The sequence below is a fragment of the Leptosomus discolor genome, chromosome 7 (assembly GCF_034619465.1).
Source record: "Leptosomus discolor isolate bLepDis1 chromosome 7, bLepDis1.hap2, whole genome shotgun sequence".
NCBI lineage: Eukaryota > Metazoa > Chordata > Aves > Leptosomiformes > Leptosomidae > Leptosomus > Leptosomus discolor.
The window spans coordinates 33,294,819-33,315,230 of record NC_141397.1 but is presented as its reverse complement, the minus strand read 5'-3'; the positions used below and the strand labels follow the sequence as shown (position 1 = coordinate 33,315,230).

At 36.8% G+C, this 20,412-nt stretch overlaps 1 protein-coding gene across 1 annotated transcript in view; it reads right to left on the bottom strand.

The window, feature by feature from the left end:
* The window catches only part of CNTNAP2 (contactin associated protein 2), a 1,109,936-nt gene that overhangs the window by 539,622 nt on the left and 549,902 nt on the right, over window positions 1-20,412 (bottom strand). The window contains exon 8 of the mRNA XM_086468640.1: window positions 19,669-19,933. Within this exon, the coding sequence (XP_086324766.1) occupies window positions 19,669-19,933 (265 nt within the window). The remainder of the gene's footprint in view (window positions 1-19,668; window positions 19,934-20,412) is intronic.

The window sequence follows — 20,412 nt, the reverse complement described above, 5'->3', positions numbered from 1 at the left end:
GTGCATTCATACAAAAATTATGTGAACCTGCTGGGGTACTACTTATCAGTGTAACCTTCATGGAGCTCAGTGTGGGCTACAAAAATTACCCCTCAAATTTGGTGAGTACTGCAGTTAGGCAATTTATCTATAAATAATCTAGCATACCTATACTTATATACCCATAACTACGCTGCTAGCAACGTACAAGTAGTAATGACTAATCTGAAGCTATTTTGGGTAAGGAAAGCTGCCACTACCAAGTAGTAACTGAATTGTAATAATACGTTTCATCTCAGCCTATTTGTAAGGACGTTCAACTTCAGTGTTGCCTATAAAAAAATCCTGTTATTCTCCTTATTCCACCTTCCTCCACATACACACATTTTTTTCATCCTGCTCTCTGATGCTGTAGAAAATAAGCTTCTATTCAGCTTTACTTTCCAAAGGGCAACTTCCACCTGATATCACAAGTCTATAATATACGGCTTTTTCAGAATGCTGAAAGTGGGTGGGTACGTCGTCTGGCCTCTGCTGCCCATAGCTAGTTGTCTGAATGATTCTTCTCTTCATGTTTTCCGAGACATAAGTTTCTTCTCATTTACTTTGCTTTTTGAAGAATAAGGAACTGGCAGTGGAAAAGGTATATTTCTCTGGGAATCCCTCTGCCGCACAAGCAGCAGTAGAGACAGGTAGCGCTTATTCCTCCCAGCCCTCACAACAGACAGCAGTATTTGTGCTGCTAGTTTCTTCTGGTTTTATCACATCTTAATGTATCTTATGCTTTACTCAAGTTCCTGGAGAAGAGTGATTACAAGAGGATCTCAGCTACTGCTAAACCAAAAAGCATTGAAAAAAATCATTGTGATATACTGTTGAGTTCTCAGAAACTGAAAGTAAAAGAAAATGAGAAGACTTAAAATCACAGTTTGAACTTCAAAGGCCATTTCACAACGTGAAGGACTAGGCTCATGATTTTTTAAGACTTGTCTTTTTTTACTACTCCTGTTCACTTTGTTTTATAGGACACTCAGTTGCAGGCACAGACTTTTATCATTGGATAATATAGTGTCTCAAAGCCTTTACATTCACGATCTTTGCACCTAAAAATTCTGGGACTTTTCCTTCCTGTCAGCTTCATAAAAATTCTGAGAATCTAGATAATCCCTCTGCAGCACAAGCAGCAGGAATATTGAGCCTGAAGAGTTACCAACTGCTGGATAAACTTCCCTGGTACCTTCACAACCTAAAGTGAGAGCTGAAGTTTCAAACACAATTTATTATACTTTAGTTTGGCTCCTTTCATCTCCCCCCACCTTCTATATGTGCTTTGCTTGAATAACAACTTGCGTTTTCCTGATTTATTGCCAAAATTACTCAGAAGAGTGACACTATGCCAGGCTTCAGGTGATGGATGAAGTAGAACTGCAGAAAAAGATACTAAACAGTAAATACTTTGTTAAAGCTCATTACAATCTGAAACGTTTCTTAAATATTCATATTCATAGCATAGGTTTTCAATTGATGTATTTCCCATCTGTCTGTGTGCTTGTACATTGCAAGAGTTTGCAGGTCAAAATAAGAAGTGTTTGATTATGTTAGTGCTTTTTGATAAATTGGCCAATTATAACACAATCCAACATACAACGATCAGTTTATGAAAAACAAATTAAGAATTCTCTTACGATCATTTTTTCTAAGTACAATATGTTTCTCATAATGATAAATAATAATTATGAACCTCTGTGTTTATTTATACTAATTATTTGATTCTGAAGGGAGAAAATTTAGTAAAATCTTAAAGATATTCTGGCTATATGAGAAGATTTATATAGTAAATACATGAAATTTGGCCACATTATGTGTATTGTACTGTTCAGAAAATAATTTTTAAGGCTGATTAAGGTGGCACAGGACAAGAAATGCAACTCAGCATATTTTCCATGACAAAACAACTTCTTAATGTTTGATTTTTTAATATTAAATTTGATTAAGATCATTCCTAATTTTAAAAAAAAAAATCAAAGTCAACACACTCAGCATATCCTTTTAATGTCCTTCAATAGCACAAAACTTACAGATGCCAAAATACAGGAGGATGAGCTAAACACTTTCCCAGAACCATGTCCCATTTCTAAGTAGTATGGTGTATCATGGATTATTCCCACAGCAATTTTTTTAGTGGAACAGAATTTGAAGTTTTCAGTTCACTGACCAATAAGGAGTAAAATAGCCAAATCTCTGGTTTTTGATGTTTTTTCCTCACCTCAAGCAAGAGGACTAAGGAAAAGATGTAAAGACTGAATACACTCCTATAAACCTTCCGCAGAGCTACAACTCTTTCACACCCTGTGTTTCAGGAACTTCTTGAATGACAAAGAAGGGTAGCAAGGAAAAAATCTTAATGTTTATTCTCTGGGATCCTGCTTGCTTTGACACCGACGAGAAGCATAAGGAATTGCACTGACCGTTGATTTTGAAGAAAGTGAGATACAGAAGGTAAGGACTCTGTGTATGTGCACGGGTATGGTACGCTCATGGAAGTGAAACTGTTAGAGTGCTTAAATAGGCTGGAAATGAGTGAAAATTGCAGACATCTTTCTTTAACATATGAGAGCTTGTATCTGTAGAAGCTAGGAGATTTTTTTAGTTTTTCCCTCACATAACGTCCTCAGTGGCCCTTGCAGGTTTAACAATTTAGTGCCAATGACATCTTTTCCTACAACTCCTAAAATATCCCTCCCCTTCCCTTTCGGAGCGGCGCCGGGGGGGAGTCCTGACACATGAGACTGAGTGACAACTGGCATTTCCTCATAACCGGCCAGACAGTCTCTCAAGGGTACAGGTGGTAGAACTCTGCCAGACTTCCTCTACCAAACAACATCCACCTTGTGCAGTGATAACCTTTTAAAATGTCCCATTTGGAGAAGAAAATTTGGCACAACAAAATTTTTAATTAGTTTAATGATTCTGTAACACACTAAATGGAAATACACAATATTTTGAATGCAAATTTAAACTAAAATGAATTAAAGCTTTTATTTTTGCTGCTTGATCACAGGAACATTCATAGGGCTCACCTAGTCAGAGCATACACATCTTATTCTACTGAATATTGCTAATTTGTATGTGGAAAATTATATGTGCTATATTCCTTCTTGAGGCTGCAGTACTTCCAGTTCCAAGTTAACTTCCGTAATAAAAATAATTGGATTGCAAAGAGTATCAAACTGCAGATCTTAGTCAATTTTTATACCATCCACAAGCTCGTTGCAATGCAAAAATTTCAGACCCTGTGAAATAAAGTTTTTAAGTTGTCAGGCTAAATCCTAAAGGATCAAATAACTGGTGAGATTCTGGAGAAGGGCTCTCTGATCCCTGTGTCCCCAGTACCACCTCCCTTTTATATTAAATGAATATGTAATAAACTGAAAATATAATTTCCAGAGGCAGGCATCGAGTCCTGACAGTACTGACAAGCACCAGACAGGCATCATTGACATGGTGCGAGCTGCGATGAATGCTCAGAGGAAAGGACCTTGTATACTCTTGGCTCTCTTGCTGCTGCGCTTACATAATCTGCAGAGTATCTTTTAAAGAACTGGGTTAAAAAAAAAAAAAAGTCATATTGCAGCACCTGTCTCAGTAGCAGTCAGATTTGAATTCTCATTGGATTTAATCTAGTGTGAGATTTTGACTGCGTGACTGGAAATTTCAGTATCACATTCTTTCCAGGCTCTTCTCTGCAAGGTACAAAAGACCCTCAATTTCTACCATTTCCAGTGTGAACTGAGGGACATGGCAGCTACCTAGATATTCAACAACTCAAAATAATAAAGTATCAAGTTTACTATGATAATCTCATAGGTTTTGAGTGGAGACCAGAGCAAGTTGCTACTTCAGGCTTCTGTATGCCTAGATGTCTAAATCACTAAACAGAATGGGCAAAAAATTAATCTACTGCAATATTTCATATCCTTTTGCTAGTTCAGTGTGTCAACTTAATCAGAGCTTTAAAGTAATAAGATTTCATGTTTTCTTAAGACTATGGTTATCTACGTACCTGGTAAAATTTACAAATGACAGCAACAGATTTGAGCTGAAAGTTTTGATCCAAACTGAACTTCAGCTATTGAATGTGAGGATTTGATTCTGTTCAGCTGTGTTGCAAGGACGTCAATGATACCCGGAAAATTTGGAACACTAATTAGGAATACAATTTCTTTGAAATTATGAATAATGCAAGCATTCATTCTTTAACTTTACACCTACTACAGTTTGCTCATCATTTTATATGACAGTGCATATCCATATTTAAAAAAAAAAAATCTGTAATGAATTCCACAAAAGACTATTGACAGTATTAAGAGATAATTCGTCTTAGCAAGATTTGGGTAACATAACTGAACAGTTAAAAGTACTTTCCGTAGATAATTAAAATGAAAGGAAAACTTCCTCTTGTGCATGTAAAATACGGTACATGAAAGAGCTAACCAAGGTGCTATTAACATAAAAGTAATGTTAGTACATAAATTTCAGTTTAAGTTTTCCTGTTTATCATTTAAAACAGATTTCCAAAATATTACAGAATTCTTTCAAGCTTCTTGGCATTTTGTTCCATTAGAAGTTGATGAGGATTTATTCTTATGACTGTTTTAAAAAAGTTCTCTGGCAGCTGAATTTACTTTAAGAAACAAACTACAGAGCTACACATTATTGATATAACTATTATTTTAAAAGGAAAAATAAAACCAGAGACATCCACTACTATTGAGTCTTCAGTTAGCACTGTGTAATTTTTTTTTCCACTTGTACCTTTATATTCAATGTTGGTGCTGAAATTGTTCTGAAGACACAATCTGAGGCACACCATATTGGGCCTCAGACTATTTCTGTAAAAGTAACACATACTTTAAAAGGTAAAAATAGTTAAACTATTTACTTCAGTTCTTTGTACACGGCAAATGCCTGTACATAAACAAACCTTATTTTCTCTGAATATTTGTCAACTAGAATTTAACACCATACATGAGAAAACTAAAGTAGTTGAAGCAGCTGAGGAATAAGTGAGTACAGCTGCGTTAACAAACCAGAGATAAATAAAAGCATTCATAAAGCAAGGGGGATGGAATCAGTAAAATCATGAAGTAATAAACTAACACATTATTTTCTAACTTCCTGCAGAGCTGCCAATATAAGACTTATAACAAATACAATACTGGTTATTTATTGTTTTATACCTAAAAAAGCTTATTTGCCAAAAACTTTATACAGCACTGACTTACATTTAATTCCACACCAATCTGCCTCTGTGTACGGTTACATCTCACATCTAACAGCTCTTTCCTTGGTACAACCCTTTTCTGCTCACTTTTACACAGAATCACGGAACTTCAGTGGCATGAAGTAAGCCCTGAAAGATCCTGGAAACATACCCTACTTGGAAAAAAACAAAGTCTTCTACAGGCCTGCTGCATTCCCCTCTCACATGACTGTTCAATAGCTCACTACTTCCTGACCACAACACTAGCTACAATGGCTCAGACTCACTGTTATGGGAAGGGGGAGAGGGAGAGACCCAATGCTGAAAATACCTGAAGGGGCCTTCAGAATGTAAAAGACACTCACTTTTCCTACCAAAGAAAAAATTTAGGATATTGTATCCAGCTGCAGAGCACCTATTGCAATGTCCGAGTAGGATGAAATAACTACGCCCTTCTCGTGGGATGATTGTGTTTCGAACCTTACTGCTTCTGCGTGGGGTTTTTTATCTTTATTTAAAAGTGTAAAACCTTTTTCTAATTATGAAAATGCTTATGGAGATTGGTGATTAGTAACACTGATCACAGATTCAAGACACAAGGAAGAAATAATATTCAAAGTGCACATCCAGCTGACTGGTACGTGACGCAGGTTGGACTATAATACTTATGGTAACATATTTATTATTAGTAGTCAAAATAGTTCATAGTAGTAATATAATTATAAACGTTACTTATAGTAAAAAATGAAACTCTCAAATCCACAATTAAGCAGCAAAAGGCAAAGGTTTGCAGAGCTAAAGGCCTGCCTCAAGAAAGGTTAGAAATAAAAGAAAAATGAACCAAACCTCACATTCATAACAGCATTTTCCTACAAACAAGATCTGAAAAGCACAGTTCTACTGGGGTCTCAAAGCTAGAAAGAAGAAGAAGAGGTAAGTATATTCTTTGTGCTCCATGTTTGTTCAAAAGAAAATTGAATAACCCAGTGTCATCCTGGCAAAAGAAAACAAAATGTTCTAATGTTTCAGTGATTTCTTTGTGGTTTTTGTATTGTTTTGTTTTTTAAAGCTGTCTGCCAATAAAATGGCATTTAGAATTTTTGGAATTTTACTGTAAAGTAATATTCTTTCACATGGCCCTAAGCATCCCAAGCTGTCTTGCAAGAAGGTTACTTGTAAATTTAGTGGGATATATCCTTATTGTTGGGTTATACACTGTTTTCTGAATGAGAACAAATATGTTCTTGGATTCCAAGAGCCAGGACTTGCTAACTTGCTACCGATGCATCCTGACAGGTTAGGCCATGGCATGATTTGAAACGTCCTTTTGAACTGTACCAGATACAGGGAAAGTTCAACACTTCACTCTTTCTCTATTATAAGGAAAAGAATTAGTGAATATTTGTTGGGTCATAATGTTTTATGCCTACAGCTTGCTAGTTGTAATGAGAAACGAGCGCGTATTAAATATGTCTTTCAGTATCTTAGGCATCTTCAACTGAAATACCAACAACGTTTCCTTCTGTAATCGCAACTAACTTCTACTGCAAAATCTACAGTGAGTGAGTAACAATACTTTGATGCACGACTGGGTATTAGTAATCATTCTTGAAAGACACAGACTACATTTCTCTCCAGGAAAAGAATACTATTCAAACTACCGGTGGAAGCACTGCTCAAGCTTCGAATTAAACAGTATCTCCAGTGAAGTCAAGCAACATCCCATGAACTTCATTTGAGTCAGGATTTCATCCCAAAGACTTGAAATAATTAAGAACTAGCTATTTTAAAAAACACAGTCAACCTAAATTTTACTGAGGTCTAAAAACTGTCGATGAAAATTATTTCTGGTCTTGTTTTATAACATGCTGATCTCTACCTGTGACGACACAAAGCAGAAAATGTTAGGAATGGGTGTGATCTGGGGCATCCCAAATATATATTTATTTCTTTATATACATATATATATATATGTATGTATTTGTTTCACAGGCATCAGTGAAGGTGAAGAAGGAAGAGCTGTGCTGTGCCTAGTTCTATGCCTTTGGAGGGTGCTTCAGTACATAAAGGTCATCCCTTTGGCGCCAGATATTCTCGTACAGCGTGCAGCACAGCTTTATCACACAGTAAATTTGATCAAACATATCACTTGTTACCCACACTACAGAAATCAGCATAACTCTCCTAAACATGCCTCAGCACCACCTTATTCTTTTCCAGATTCAGTACTGTCAAGAGTATCAGCTTTGTGTTGCAAATTCCAGATCCTAGAGACATGGGAGCTACTATTACTGTTTTGACAGGTAATTGTCTAAGTACCAACACCAGAATGTTAAGATCGTTATTTTGTTCTGCTAGAAATCCTTGCGCTAGTGCTGTGGTAAAGTTGATTCCACTTGGCAGTTGGTTTTAATGCATGTGCTAATGTGCATAAAAAGAGTTGTTAAACCAGCTACAAAAGGTTAGTGAATGAAACCTTCATTTTTGAGGGCATGTATTATGACAATCCACTATTCTAAATCTGCAAATATAAAATCAAAGTAATTTTTGCATTTTAAAAGAATGGATCCTTCAAATGTTGTATATACACATATTTCTTGGAAAAGACATAGGGGAAGTCAGTCATGCCTCCAACCATGTTTTTCTTTAGTAAGTAAATATTCTACAAAGGAGACGTAGAATTTTCAGTATTTCTTTTCAGTGAAACAGTTCCATAAAATCCTGTTTGGCATTAGAATATACTATGTATTTCATAGTGGCTGCTTCACAGCGAGGGCATTGAGATTTTTTTTCCCCTATGAAATGCATAAACTTAATGAGTAAGCTTTCTAAGGACAATATCATCTGCCATTCAGCTTACAGAATCCAGAGGACTTTGGTTGCTCTGTTTCACCTCAGTGCTCATGTGCTGCTGCTTCAGCAGCATTTGAAAATGAAAAGAAGCAACGTGCAAAAAGGCCTGAATGGACTCACCATCTTTTTCAAGACCAAAGTAAAGGCAGAACTAGCAACATACAACTAGAATTATATTTTTTTTCCTGAGTCTATTTTTGCAGCTAAGAGTAACCACTTCTGTGAACTAAGCTGAAAAAAAACCTAGGCAATGCAGATGGTACACAATGCCATTTCAGGGAAACACTTTGATAGAAATTGCTTTTCATTCTGTCAATGTCAGTAGAAAACGCCAAAATGCCAAAATACACATCACAGTTGTGCATGACTGTGCTAAGCAAAAAACCAGTAAGGGCCAAGCTGACTTATAAGAGCTGCATTGCCTGTGTAAAAAAAACAGAATTCATCCTTTGGGCTGATGCCTTTCCGTGTCATTGATGCAAACCTGGAGGTCAGTAGAAGCACTATGAATTTACAATTGCATGACTGAAAACAGAATCTTTCCTCTAGCACTTAAGTTTTATGCAGCATAAAATATGTATGGATGCTTGACAACTTTTCCTTTCATTATATACAAAAGTGACTCTTTCTTCTCTCTAAAATAACACTGTCAAACCAAGAGGGATTGCCAGAAACCTGTCACAGATAATAATCTATTTGCCCAGGTTCCTGAATAGCAATGAAAAAGAGGATATTGAGTGTCAGTTCCCAGCACATAAATTAAAGTTCCATGCCTGTAATTAGGTCATGTTCCTCCCCACCCTACTCCTCAAAAAATTGTGTTTGATATTACAACGACTTTTAATTATTTTTCTCTAAGTTATTGGCTAGAGGTATTGTGGAACATCTATCAAGGATTAGTGATAAATAAGATTGAAAGTATAAAATTGCAAAATTCTTTGAAAGCTCAAATGAGTTTCAAGGACATTTGCACTAGAAAGAGTATTCCTGGGTTTACTCAAGTACAAATGCTGCAAATGCCCACTTTAAAAGTAATGAAAATCTCCACGTTTTCCTTGCATTTGCAGAAGATGAAAAGTTAGCACTGGCAGTTTTAATTTATGTAGTTGATAGCTTCATCTGCGAAGTATTATCTGGCCCATTACTTGAAGATTCTGCGTCCTTTTTTTAAATGCTATTACATAGTACATGTAAGCAACAATAATGTACAAATGAAGGTTCAAGACCTTTGATCTCCCAGTGTGCCTCTAAAAATGTTTTTTAAGTGTACAGAAAATAAATGTACTGTGTTCTAAGCAAAGACTGGGTCTCCAAGTATTTTTTCTTCTCATCCCTGGCCCCCCCCCCCACACTTTTTTTTAACTCATATCAACAATTGCTTTCCTAACCCAGAAAGGATTTATGCCCACCAAAGTTCCTTCTGAAACAATGAACGTTGAGTAAATAAAGTGGTTGCAGGCCACTTTTCTAAGCTTGAGGACTTTCCCTTTGATTCTGCATGTACAAGCTACCTTCTAGTCTGCACCCTTTCTGCTGGAGTTTCTTGTTTCTGAAACAGCATGGGCTATGTCTCTGCTGCCTTTGCAACCAGGACGAAGGAACGATCTATGCTCCTCTGGCCAGTCTGATCAACACAGCTCACGTTTGCAGTGCTAATGGCTGGTCCCTACAGCAATCCGTTGATGTACAGCGCATGGAGGCGTGTCTGGATCAGTACCCACTCTCTGGGGCTTCCATCTTGTTGACCCACACGCCCACACTGTGTAAGCCACGTGCAACACTAACCTGTTCCATGCCCATCATACGACCATGGCTATAGCAACCTTGTCGTCACAGTTTGGCTCTCATCCTGACCCCATAAGTCCTTCTTTAGGTCTGAAACACGTCAGCAAGTTTATAATTTTAAAAACAGGTATCTCTTCATAAAGTGATGAATAATAAGAAGGTTACCTCATCCCTTGTGATATTTGCACTTTTTAAGCAATGACATCCAGAACATGTTGTGTGTGCAGAAGGAGGGGGGTGGAGCATGAGACTCTGTAAGGTGCAGACCCTTGCAGAAAAGCGTTGGAGGACAAGCCAGGCTGACAGAGGGAGAGCTGATGTTTCTTCCATATTGTCTATTGTAATGGGCTCTGGACCAGTCTAACCACTGAACTATTCCTGCATCTTGGTGCTGATGGAGGGGAAACTATTGATCCCACGGAAAGATGATATCCTGGGAGTTACAGAGCCTGTTTTCAGAGGGGACAGTCAGGGCAGCAGGACCTTGACATGAAAGACGGACTGATCCAAGAGTGTAGACTCACCTGCTGTCTGTTCTGTGTCTCCTGAACCCATTCAAATGGTTTTATTGTTTTATATAATGCTGGCATTCTGCAAACTTCCTGCGTGTCACAGTTGGCAAACTAGTTGAGTAGATTGACTGATACATGGCTATATGCACAATGGTACATATACATAGGTACAGTGGCTGTAACTTAACGCTATCAAATAAAAAGTGAGTGCATTCTTTTTACCCTCTACTACTCCACTTACTCATAGCCATTGTCATAACTGCCAAACTAAATAGGCTGTAAAGTATATGTTTATGTCATTATAGCTGATTAATCATATGCTGGGTTATCATGAGATGTGCTTAGCCAACTATTTCTCTCTGAAATAGAAAGGAAGTAAGAAAACAGGCTTCAAAACATATTTCCTACATTTTCTCACTACTTTCCAGTAAAAAATAAATCTGCTACACGATAAACTAAAGAGCTAACATTGCACAAAGCCAAATCACATTCTTCAAGTAATACTAGTACCTATGGAAAAGTTTACAGGAACCATCTCATCCTGTCATTAACAGAAAAATGGACTTTTACAAAATTAAGAAAATTAAGCTGATGGTGCTGGATTGCATTCATGCTGGTGCTGAAAGAATTGGCTGACATTATTGTGAGGTTACTATCATGTTTCCATCTATGACAAACCATGTTCAGCATCGGTGTATGAGTCCTTGAAATGTGCTTTCTCAAAGAGCCACTTTTATGAAAGAGGAGGCAGAGATGGCAAACTAGTTAATCGTGAAAAAGAACTTAATATTTATGATACCCAGTCTTTCAGATACTAGAAAACACTCCCTTCATTTCCCTTTATATTTTATGAATACTCAATGGTGTCCTGGGGATGTTGCTCTCAGGATGTGCACAATCACAACAAATATAACTACAGTTCCTGTCTCTATTGTACCCTTTTGTTTATTGTATCCTTTTGTTCATTTCTTTTTTATTAATCTGAAAGGAAAATAATAATGGAAAAAAAACCACATTCACCACCCCAATCAGCACATGTAAGTCCTGAAAGACTTTAAAATACAAACAAAAACGTATTTTGCCACTTCCTACTCATCCAAGAGATAATGCTGGTTTTAACTAAGCACCTTGGCTTGCTAAACCAATCTTCAGAGAGATGTCTCTTCATGCTTTTTGTATTCAACAATATATTCAGACAGAGGACCCATTGAAGTAAAAACCTACATTCTTCAGGTAACTGCAAAATATTGGGCACCTCTGTAGCATTCAGTGCTAAGGGGCTTATCTTTCATCCATCAAAGTTGAAAGCAAAATTTTCGCTGACTTGGCTAGAACCAGACTGGCAATAATTGATGTGGATGGAGTAAGCAAAGGCAACATGGAAAGCTACTAAAATTGATTCCACTTCCTGTCAAACTTACTGCATTAAAAAAGAATTAAAAAGGTTAATTTCCAGCTAGTTCTGTCCAGCTCTGCTCATTTAATTTACATTCCTTCTGGCAGAAAGTTAAAATTAACGTGTAACTATTGACTATTGCACCTTTTCCCCCAAATGAAACTTAGTGCAACACAGTGACTTAAATAGCAGTTGTAAAAAGCCTTATTTCATCTTTCAGTGCTAAAATAGAGAATGACATGCAAAGGTCCCTTCTAACTCTGTTCTACAGCCCAGAGGAAATGAGGCCAAAACATATAAACTGAACTTCAGCCTCATGTACAAATTTCAGAAGCCTGCCACGGAAAGCAGTCTGCTTTCTTGATTCTCAGGTTCCTCCGTGCCTGCAAGGTACCAGTGCAACCAACAAAGAGTCACATTACTCTCAGTGAAGTATCTAAAAATGGTACCATCTATGTTTTAGAATGCACAGACTGTACTTGCTAGGCAACTCTCCAGTGAAAATCAGTGACTGATGAAGAAGAATTCACAAAAACCTGAAGTAAACCCATCAGTTTTCTTAGAAGAAAAACTCTGCAATCAAGACCTCTATTTCTTGCTCTGGCTGGTTTGAGAGTCTACTGTAATGAGATGCAAAACCAGACTGCAAGAAAAAACATGTAGAAGACAGAATAATAACTACTACAAGCATATCTGTTTCTCAGTTCTGTAGAATTCAAAACAACAAATACCTAATTCGCATAGCTACATTCACTGCTCAAAGTCATTAGCCAAAAGCAAACATACAGAGTGAAACAGAGATGAAACTGGCTATCTGGGAAGAAAAGAATTCTTTACTATTCAGACTCTCCTGATCCTAAGTCATCATGCTGTCTTTTGTGGACAGAATTTGTGTCTCTCATCTCGATCATGCTGACAAGTGCCTCATGGGTATCTGCCTCCACTTAATAACATTCTGTGTAGAACCTAGTATCAGTAATATGGAAAAGACCTGGTGGGAAATGTTATCTTTCCACCAGCAGTGCACTTTTGCTCTGTGTACACACATTCCCTATTTAAACCTTCATTTAGCAACAGAGGCAAAAATACTTCTCAATTCCCACATAAAACACCCCTGGGAATTGTCACTGGAAGAGTACCACTTTAGATCTGTCAGACAGAGATTTTTTTTTACCTGAAGGATGTTATCTTATCCCAAGATCTAAAATATAAATGAACTGCACTTCAGATGACTTGAGATCTAGCAGAAACGTAGAAGGGTGGAAAGCTTCCTAGAGACATTCCATGGGGAAAAGTCTGATTTATTTAATACGGATAAATATGAAAAAAATGCATTAATACCCCAAGTTGTAATAAGTTTATGGTTGACAGGAGGAACTGAAGACAGCCTTGAGCAGCAGCTAATATACAGAACAAGATGTTAACAACGAGAGTTGGAAGAGGAAAAAAGGAGCCCCAAGCAGATGAATTTCACGGCAGAAAATTTTAGACAATCTGAAAACTTTCTATTAAGACTCTAAGGGCCAAAGGAGATGATGTCGTTTTTCAGAGACTTATCATTTGTATTGCGGGGTAAAATCCAAGGGATCTTCATAGAGCCTCTAATATTTAAGTTGAGCAGTGAATGTTTAGATATGAAAGGTCAGAGCTATCTATGAAAAGACAAGTGAGAAAGTAAACAGAGGATAAATCAAGAGCTTATTTTAGAATCTGCCACCGTGAAAACTTCACCTTTTTTCAAGAGGCAGATAAGTTCTTGTGTATATTGAAACAGGGTTTTAGGGTTTGCTGTTAAAAACATTGGGAAACCATTAGATGATTCCTCAGGACTGGTTTTTTGAATGTTACTATTGTTTCTTTGAGCAAAGAGCACTCTTCATGTCTTCTTGTTTGTTAATTTTTTCCCATGTTGAAAGCTTCTGAAAAGTTCGGTTTTGTTAGGAAGGAGTTTGCGTTAAGTTCCTGAAGCAGGTAGATATAACTAAGTTGAAGAAAAGGAGGCAACTGAGACACAGTCTGTGCCTTAACCCTGAAGCAAACAGCTTTTGCATGTGGCTTTGGGAAAAGCTCCATAACAGTTTTTCTGGCAAAGACAGATGTGGGAGTATAACTTCTTCCAATTTTTGATTCTTTCTGTGCTCAAGAAAGAAGACACTAGCTTGTTAAAGCTTATAAATAAATACAATTTCATCAACAATTTATTCTCCTAATTGCAACTTCACATGTTTTAAGTAGGTTCTTAGGGTAAAAAGCTAGTATATACTAAAATTAAATGACACTTAAAACTGTAGCAGACTACCAGAATCTTTTGGTATGCGAAACTACATTGGAAATCTGCTTTTAAAAAGTTCTTAACGAAAGCAAGAATGCTTCTTTCTTCCTTCCATCTTCTCAGCCTAGCACTGCTTCCATCAATTTCTTGGGTAAACCCAGCAATTTCCAGGAAGTTTGCCTGAATCCCATGATGCCAAAAGCAGAATTTACTCCAAAACTATATGGAGAAGTAAAGATAAATCTCTTGACTATTTTCTGACAATCTCTCCTATTATTAATCCCTATGCTGGGTCATACACAATTGTGAAGATATTAATCACAGTTTACTCTACAGAGAAGAATTCAACAGGATGTTTAACTCCTGATTTATACACAAGCTTTAAGTATTTCACCTGTATAATTCTGCACAGTCAGTAGCTTATTTCTTCTAATTAAATCTTTATTTCAGTTCTCAGTGGGCCTGATTTTCCTCTTACTAACAGCAAGTTTATTAATATAACTCATCAATCAAATGGTGGTAGTGTCTAAATAAGATTAACATAAGAAAAAGCAAAATCAAGGCCATTGACTTCACACGACAGGTTTGCTGGTCTGTTCACAGCTAAACAGCGCTTTCTGAACACTTAATAGAATGCTGAGCAGAGAAGGGAAGGAATTTTTTATTGTTTAGAGACTCATTTTGAAGGAATAACTGTCAAGATCACAAAAAAAAGGAAAAAATTGCACAGTAAGCAGAATCAGACAGTAAGCATAACCACAAGGAGTAAACATCGTTGTCCCTTTCATATGCAATACAAAGAAAGCTAAACTGCACATTAAGGTAAAATATTCTGTTACACTCAAAATTTTGTTGAGGCAACAGAGTGTACACCTTATTGATATAACATAAAATCTATTACTGTCCTTTAACAGCTCTTCATTGCATCTACCATTCACCCAGATGAAATCCAGAACAGGTCAGGGACTAGTCATTTGGCCACTGTTAAACGACCTACAGCCAGGTAACATGAAACGTGAGATTCTGCTTTGCTTGGTCTGCATGAACTCTGTTGCCTTTTACTAGTTGTGCAAAAATCATACGTACTGGACTACAATGGATGTAACCATCCCTGATTCTTTTCAGCACATATAAAATTAATACGTAATTTTCATAATACAGATACATTCAAATGTTTTAATCAGATATATAGAGATAAGGCAGAGGTTTGATTGTGACTGAAGGTATTAAAGGAGCAGCAAGATAAACGGTAGCTAACATCATTAAAGATGAAAATAAAATGCATTTTTGTAAAACAAGAAGTGATCTATAGAAAGTCATCTAGGTAACATCAACTACCTGTGATTTTTAAACAGTAGCAACAACAGAATGAAAGAGGGAATTAAGGCATGACAGACAGTAGGAATGTCTCATACTTAGGCTGAAGATAATTTTGAACTCCAAACAATAAGTGAAGATGCTTCAGATACACAAAACCATTTTAATAATAAAGAAAATATTTTATATTAAATATTGCAAGAATGAAGTACAGGGATGACTTGCCATTCCAATAAAGATGAAGATTGATTAAGAAACTGAGAGGAATTAATGAAGAATCGGATATAGTGAAATCTCCAGCGGGCAGGACGTGTGGCTACATAAATGATGGAACATTTAAGTGCCTTTTGGAAGATCAAAGGGTAACATTCAATAAGACTTAAGAGCTCTTGCTGTGATCTGCTAACAGTGCGAAAAAATTATCCCTGACAAAAACAGGACAGACAACTGATGAGAGCACGGAAGGATCTCTGGGAGACAAAGAAAACTGCTAAGAATGGATTGCCTGATGGCAACTCTCAGTTTCCGTGATTTTAAATGCAAAGTAATGTCTGCTTCATGATTCCTATGAATTGCCTACTACTGATCCAAACGTTTTCCCACAGCATGCTATGTAAACCTCCCATAGTCACTGTATTTAACACAGAAGTTAAACTTTTTGCATTCATGTTTTCTCTTTGACTACCTTAGAGTATTGTATATCTTCCTTCAGAAAAAGTTGAATTATTGGCATAAAAAATAGTATATAAACCTGTTTCTGATTTCTCAGATTAGTACTAGCTCTCAATAGCCAATTGAGTCTGTTTGCTGATGTTCTTGATGAGGTCATTGTAAGGAACTTGATGTTCTTACCCCTAAACCTTACAGGTGTCTATCAAACTTCACAATGTCCTGTAAAATATTCACCTTACTGTCTCTGCAGGTAAGTAGTAAACACAGGTCCTTGTGCTATATGGGACTAGAAATGCAGGTCCTTTAACTATACATTCTATGCATTATTTAATTTTTATTTTTGTAAAGTGTCATCAACATATTTAAAACTGAAGCTGCCTTTCTCTCCTTAAGCAAAATGCTCAAATGAATTTGGTATGAAAGTGCCGTCAAGTTGACATGAAAATCTTTTTCACATACTGTCCCAGGCATCACACAGCACTTCATAAAGTAGTTCAATAAGAAGGTTTGCAGTGCCCAGCTACCAGTGAGAATGGTGGGAATGTAATGGCATGTGATATACTGGAAGGCTAGGCTCTCCTCTTTATATGAAATCCACTCATGCTAAGTTAGAGCTCCCTGAGTCAGTGTGAGCAGCTTTAAGGTGTTTAAGGAATATTATGACACTGAAAACCAGACAAACTGGAACTCTGTTCCACACCAGTACCTTTAGTGCAAAGATGTGCAGGAACAAACTCTTGCCACCTCCACATCAGCCATACAGTCCTCTCATGTAACTCCTGCCAGTCAGTGCAACTGCTGTTCCTCCAGCTGGAGTTAGACTGTGCCCCGGAATGAACTGCCCATGTTCTCATGCTAACATGGAGAGATGACACTAGAAGCTGCTAATCAAAGTTAGTAAATTATGAGAGGTGTATAGAAGAAGGACTAAGAGACTTTAGCTTTCTCCAGGGAAAATATGCTATTACAGGTGACAGGCATGAGTACAACAAAGCCATGAAATACGAAACACACCTGCATCTAGGCTATGGGTTTAGTTAGCCTAATCCTTTGTGATAACCAGGGTGCGTACGTCCCAATAGGCAGAAGATTAATTATTCATACCTGGAGATGCAGTTACATAGAAAGCTGCACACTTGAATGCAGAAAATCCTGCTTTGCCAGCTGTTAAAAACAATCAGTGGGAAAGTGTGCATCTTATATAGGACAAGAGTCAAAAATCTTTGTGCCAAAGGCAGAACATGTTGACTTCTACATAAACCCAGCAGAGGTTTATATGCTGGTAACTGTTCATTCTCTGCACAAAAAGGGAACAAGAAGTTTGCTATGATATTTCCCCTGCAACAGCAGCGTTCCTTTTGCAGCCTTCCCTGGCAGATTCTGTATTTTGCTGTCTTAGGTTCATACACACACAATTCACTTCACAGGCACGGAAATATCCGCTGCAACAAAAGTAGCAAGAAAGTGTTAAAATAAACCAAAGCACTGCCAGGAGGGCTATGCAAATATATAAAGTCCATAGAATGAAAATTATAAACAATAAATGTATTTTCTTTATGGTACAAATTGTAATAACAAAGGAAACTACTAACTCTTTAAGATATTCAGACCGTAGTATGCAGATATTGGATTGTGTGGAGATTAAGAACAGCACGATGGCTATAAAAACGAACGGCTGTATGTGATTCGTGGGCTGTTATGTAAACTGATCATACAGACTGCGAACATTTACTCTGAAGCATATTCCATTCAAAGTATTTCAGAAAAAAAGTCAGAATACAAATTACTCTGGTTTTACATCACAGTAGTTGCAGAATTTTTGTTGCTGTGGGTGAAGGTCTGGAGAAAGCAGAAAAGCAAATTAGAAGTTTTCACGTGTATTTGCTTACCAGAATGTAAACGTAATGGAAACTGAAAATGGTTTCATATCAAGATATACGCTGGGCAAAATTAGTGGCAAATTGATGACATTTTTATTTCTCATAACATTTGGCTAATCAGCACTGAAATCTTTCTTGAACCAAAAAGGCACAAGGAAGCTCATGAAGAAGTATCAGGGGTAGCCACTTCTCTCCGTAAACTGGGATTTGTAGAGGCAGAGCTAAGGAAGGAAGAATGAGGGTGATAATTCCATGTGTTTCCTAATTACGGTGCACTAGCACCTTGATAAAACATTCTTGTTCAAGACCCTCCTGTACTACCAAAATATTACTTCATTCTCTCTTGACTGTATTTATATAACAAAGGCAATGAAATGCTAACTTGTAACCTACGTTATTGATTCTTTGTGCTAAAAAAAATTCTAGCAATGGAAGGATATATGATGTACTTTTCATAAAAATATTTTAATTTTACAAAACCTGTACATTCTGGGTTTTATTTGTTAATATTCATATTTTATTCAGTTCTATCTTTTAAAAAATTCTTTTCATTTGATGCTCAGCTCTGGGGTGAAAAGAGAAAAGTGTCCACTTGCCAAATGAAATGTTACTTTCCTATGTATGTATTCTCATTAAAAATGCCATTTTTTTCTTTTTCTTACATTTCCTCAAGTCCCCGTTAGTGTGAATATGTAGACAATGTATTTTCAAATAGAAATTGAATAGAAAGGTAGCCATAAACCCCACTATTGTTCATTCAGCTATACCAGTATATCAATGCTGTTGATAAAGACTGAAGACTGCACCATGAAATTAAGAAAAAAATAGAAACCACAGATGATTTCAGGCAAAAAAGGTGGTCCTTTTTTGTCTGACTAGCCTGCCATATATGCTACTTCAAATAGTCACTGAGTTTTTCTTAATGTGGAATTAGTTCCATTTGCAAGCAGCCCTGTATTTTTCAATCCATGATTAGGTCATGACTTTGATGAGAAAAAGTGGTAATTGACATGATGTAGCTAGCACCATATTGGCTACAGCTGATGCAGAAATGCCCATAAAGAATCTAGCCTGAAAGTATAATTTATCAAAATGGAAGTATCAAGTAATTTTAAAAGGCTGATCAGCTGACACCAACATACACCCTTTCTTCCAGAAACAAACCTAATCCTGTACCTTTTACCCAGTACTTTCGAAACCTTCCTTTAATTAGGTGCTGAAAGCGCTGGTGCTTCTCCAGCATGAATCTGCAGCATACTCACAGAATGCCACAGTCTTTTGCATGTCAGCCTTGTGGTTAAAACAAATGTTTTGGGATTGATTTTTGGTTTGTTTTGTTTTTTAATGAGAGCTTCCTTATTATTAGGAAGTAGTAGGAGTAACATAATTATTAGGCTACCGTAAACAAGGGAGTACCCTCCTCTTTGGAAACCAAATAGTTTTACAGAGAAGACTGCAAGAAAAACAGCAGCAAGAAAAAAAAAGAAGCAATGCAACCTCATAGATATAAGGGGTGATACATTTTCTGTTTCATGACAGAATAAGAATATTTATTGTCGTCTTTTTTAATCTAACAAATACTTCAATATTCTTCTACCTCTAGCTCAACAAAACATACAATAAATGATTTAATATAGTTGCAATTTAAATTTTAAATTTTGTAAAACAGTTGTTCTAATTTTTAGGTCCATGATGCTTTTAAATCACAAAAATGATACCAATTAAAAGAACTCACTTACCTGATGAGATGTCTATTCGATTCTTCTTCAGTTGGGTGACATTGATATGGACACTGACTTTGCCCTCATTTATGTTAATCTCCACATTCCCCAGGTCATCTGCAAAGTTGCTGAAGACAAGAAGCCCATTGGGGTTCCAGGTTCGGAAAAGGAAACTGACTGAAAACAGATCCTGGCTTGGACGACCAGGGACCTCAAGGTAACTGGTGGCGTTGAAAAAGACAGGCACTGTATGTGGCTCCACACAAGAAAAACTTAAATTCCCCTAAGTAAAACAAAAAAAGCAAAAACATAAGCAAAATGGTAGGGAAGGTTCCGCTAAATTCATATCTACCTCTAGAAAAGTACTCTAGGTTTCACAAGTTGCACGTAAAAATGTTCTGTTAATATTAGCATTGTTACAATTATAATGTTGTTGCTGATGTTTCTGTTTTGTCTAGCAGTGGCTCTATTATGTTTAGTACTCTACATACACACAAGAAGAGGCAGTTTTTGCCCTGAAGAGTTATAGTGTAACTAAGATAAAGCTTAGGTGAAAGCATCAATATATCCAGTTCAAAGATGAAGAAATCAATCACAAAGAAACTTCGGCTTCTTTGTGGTCGTGGAAGAAGCCTATAACAGAGCATTAATCCATCCTTTTATAAAAATTAAATACAGCTTTCCAAATACCCTTATACTAATGTGAATCAATACAATGTATGAGGTTGTGAAAGAAGGATGTATAATACTTTGTGAAGAGCT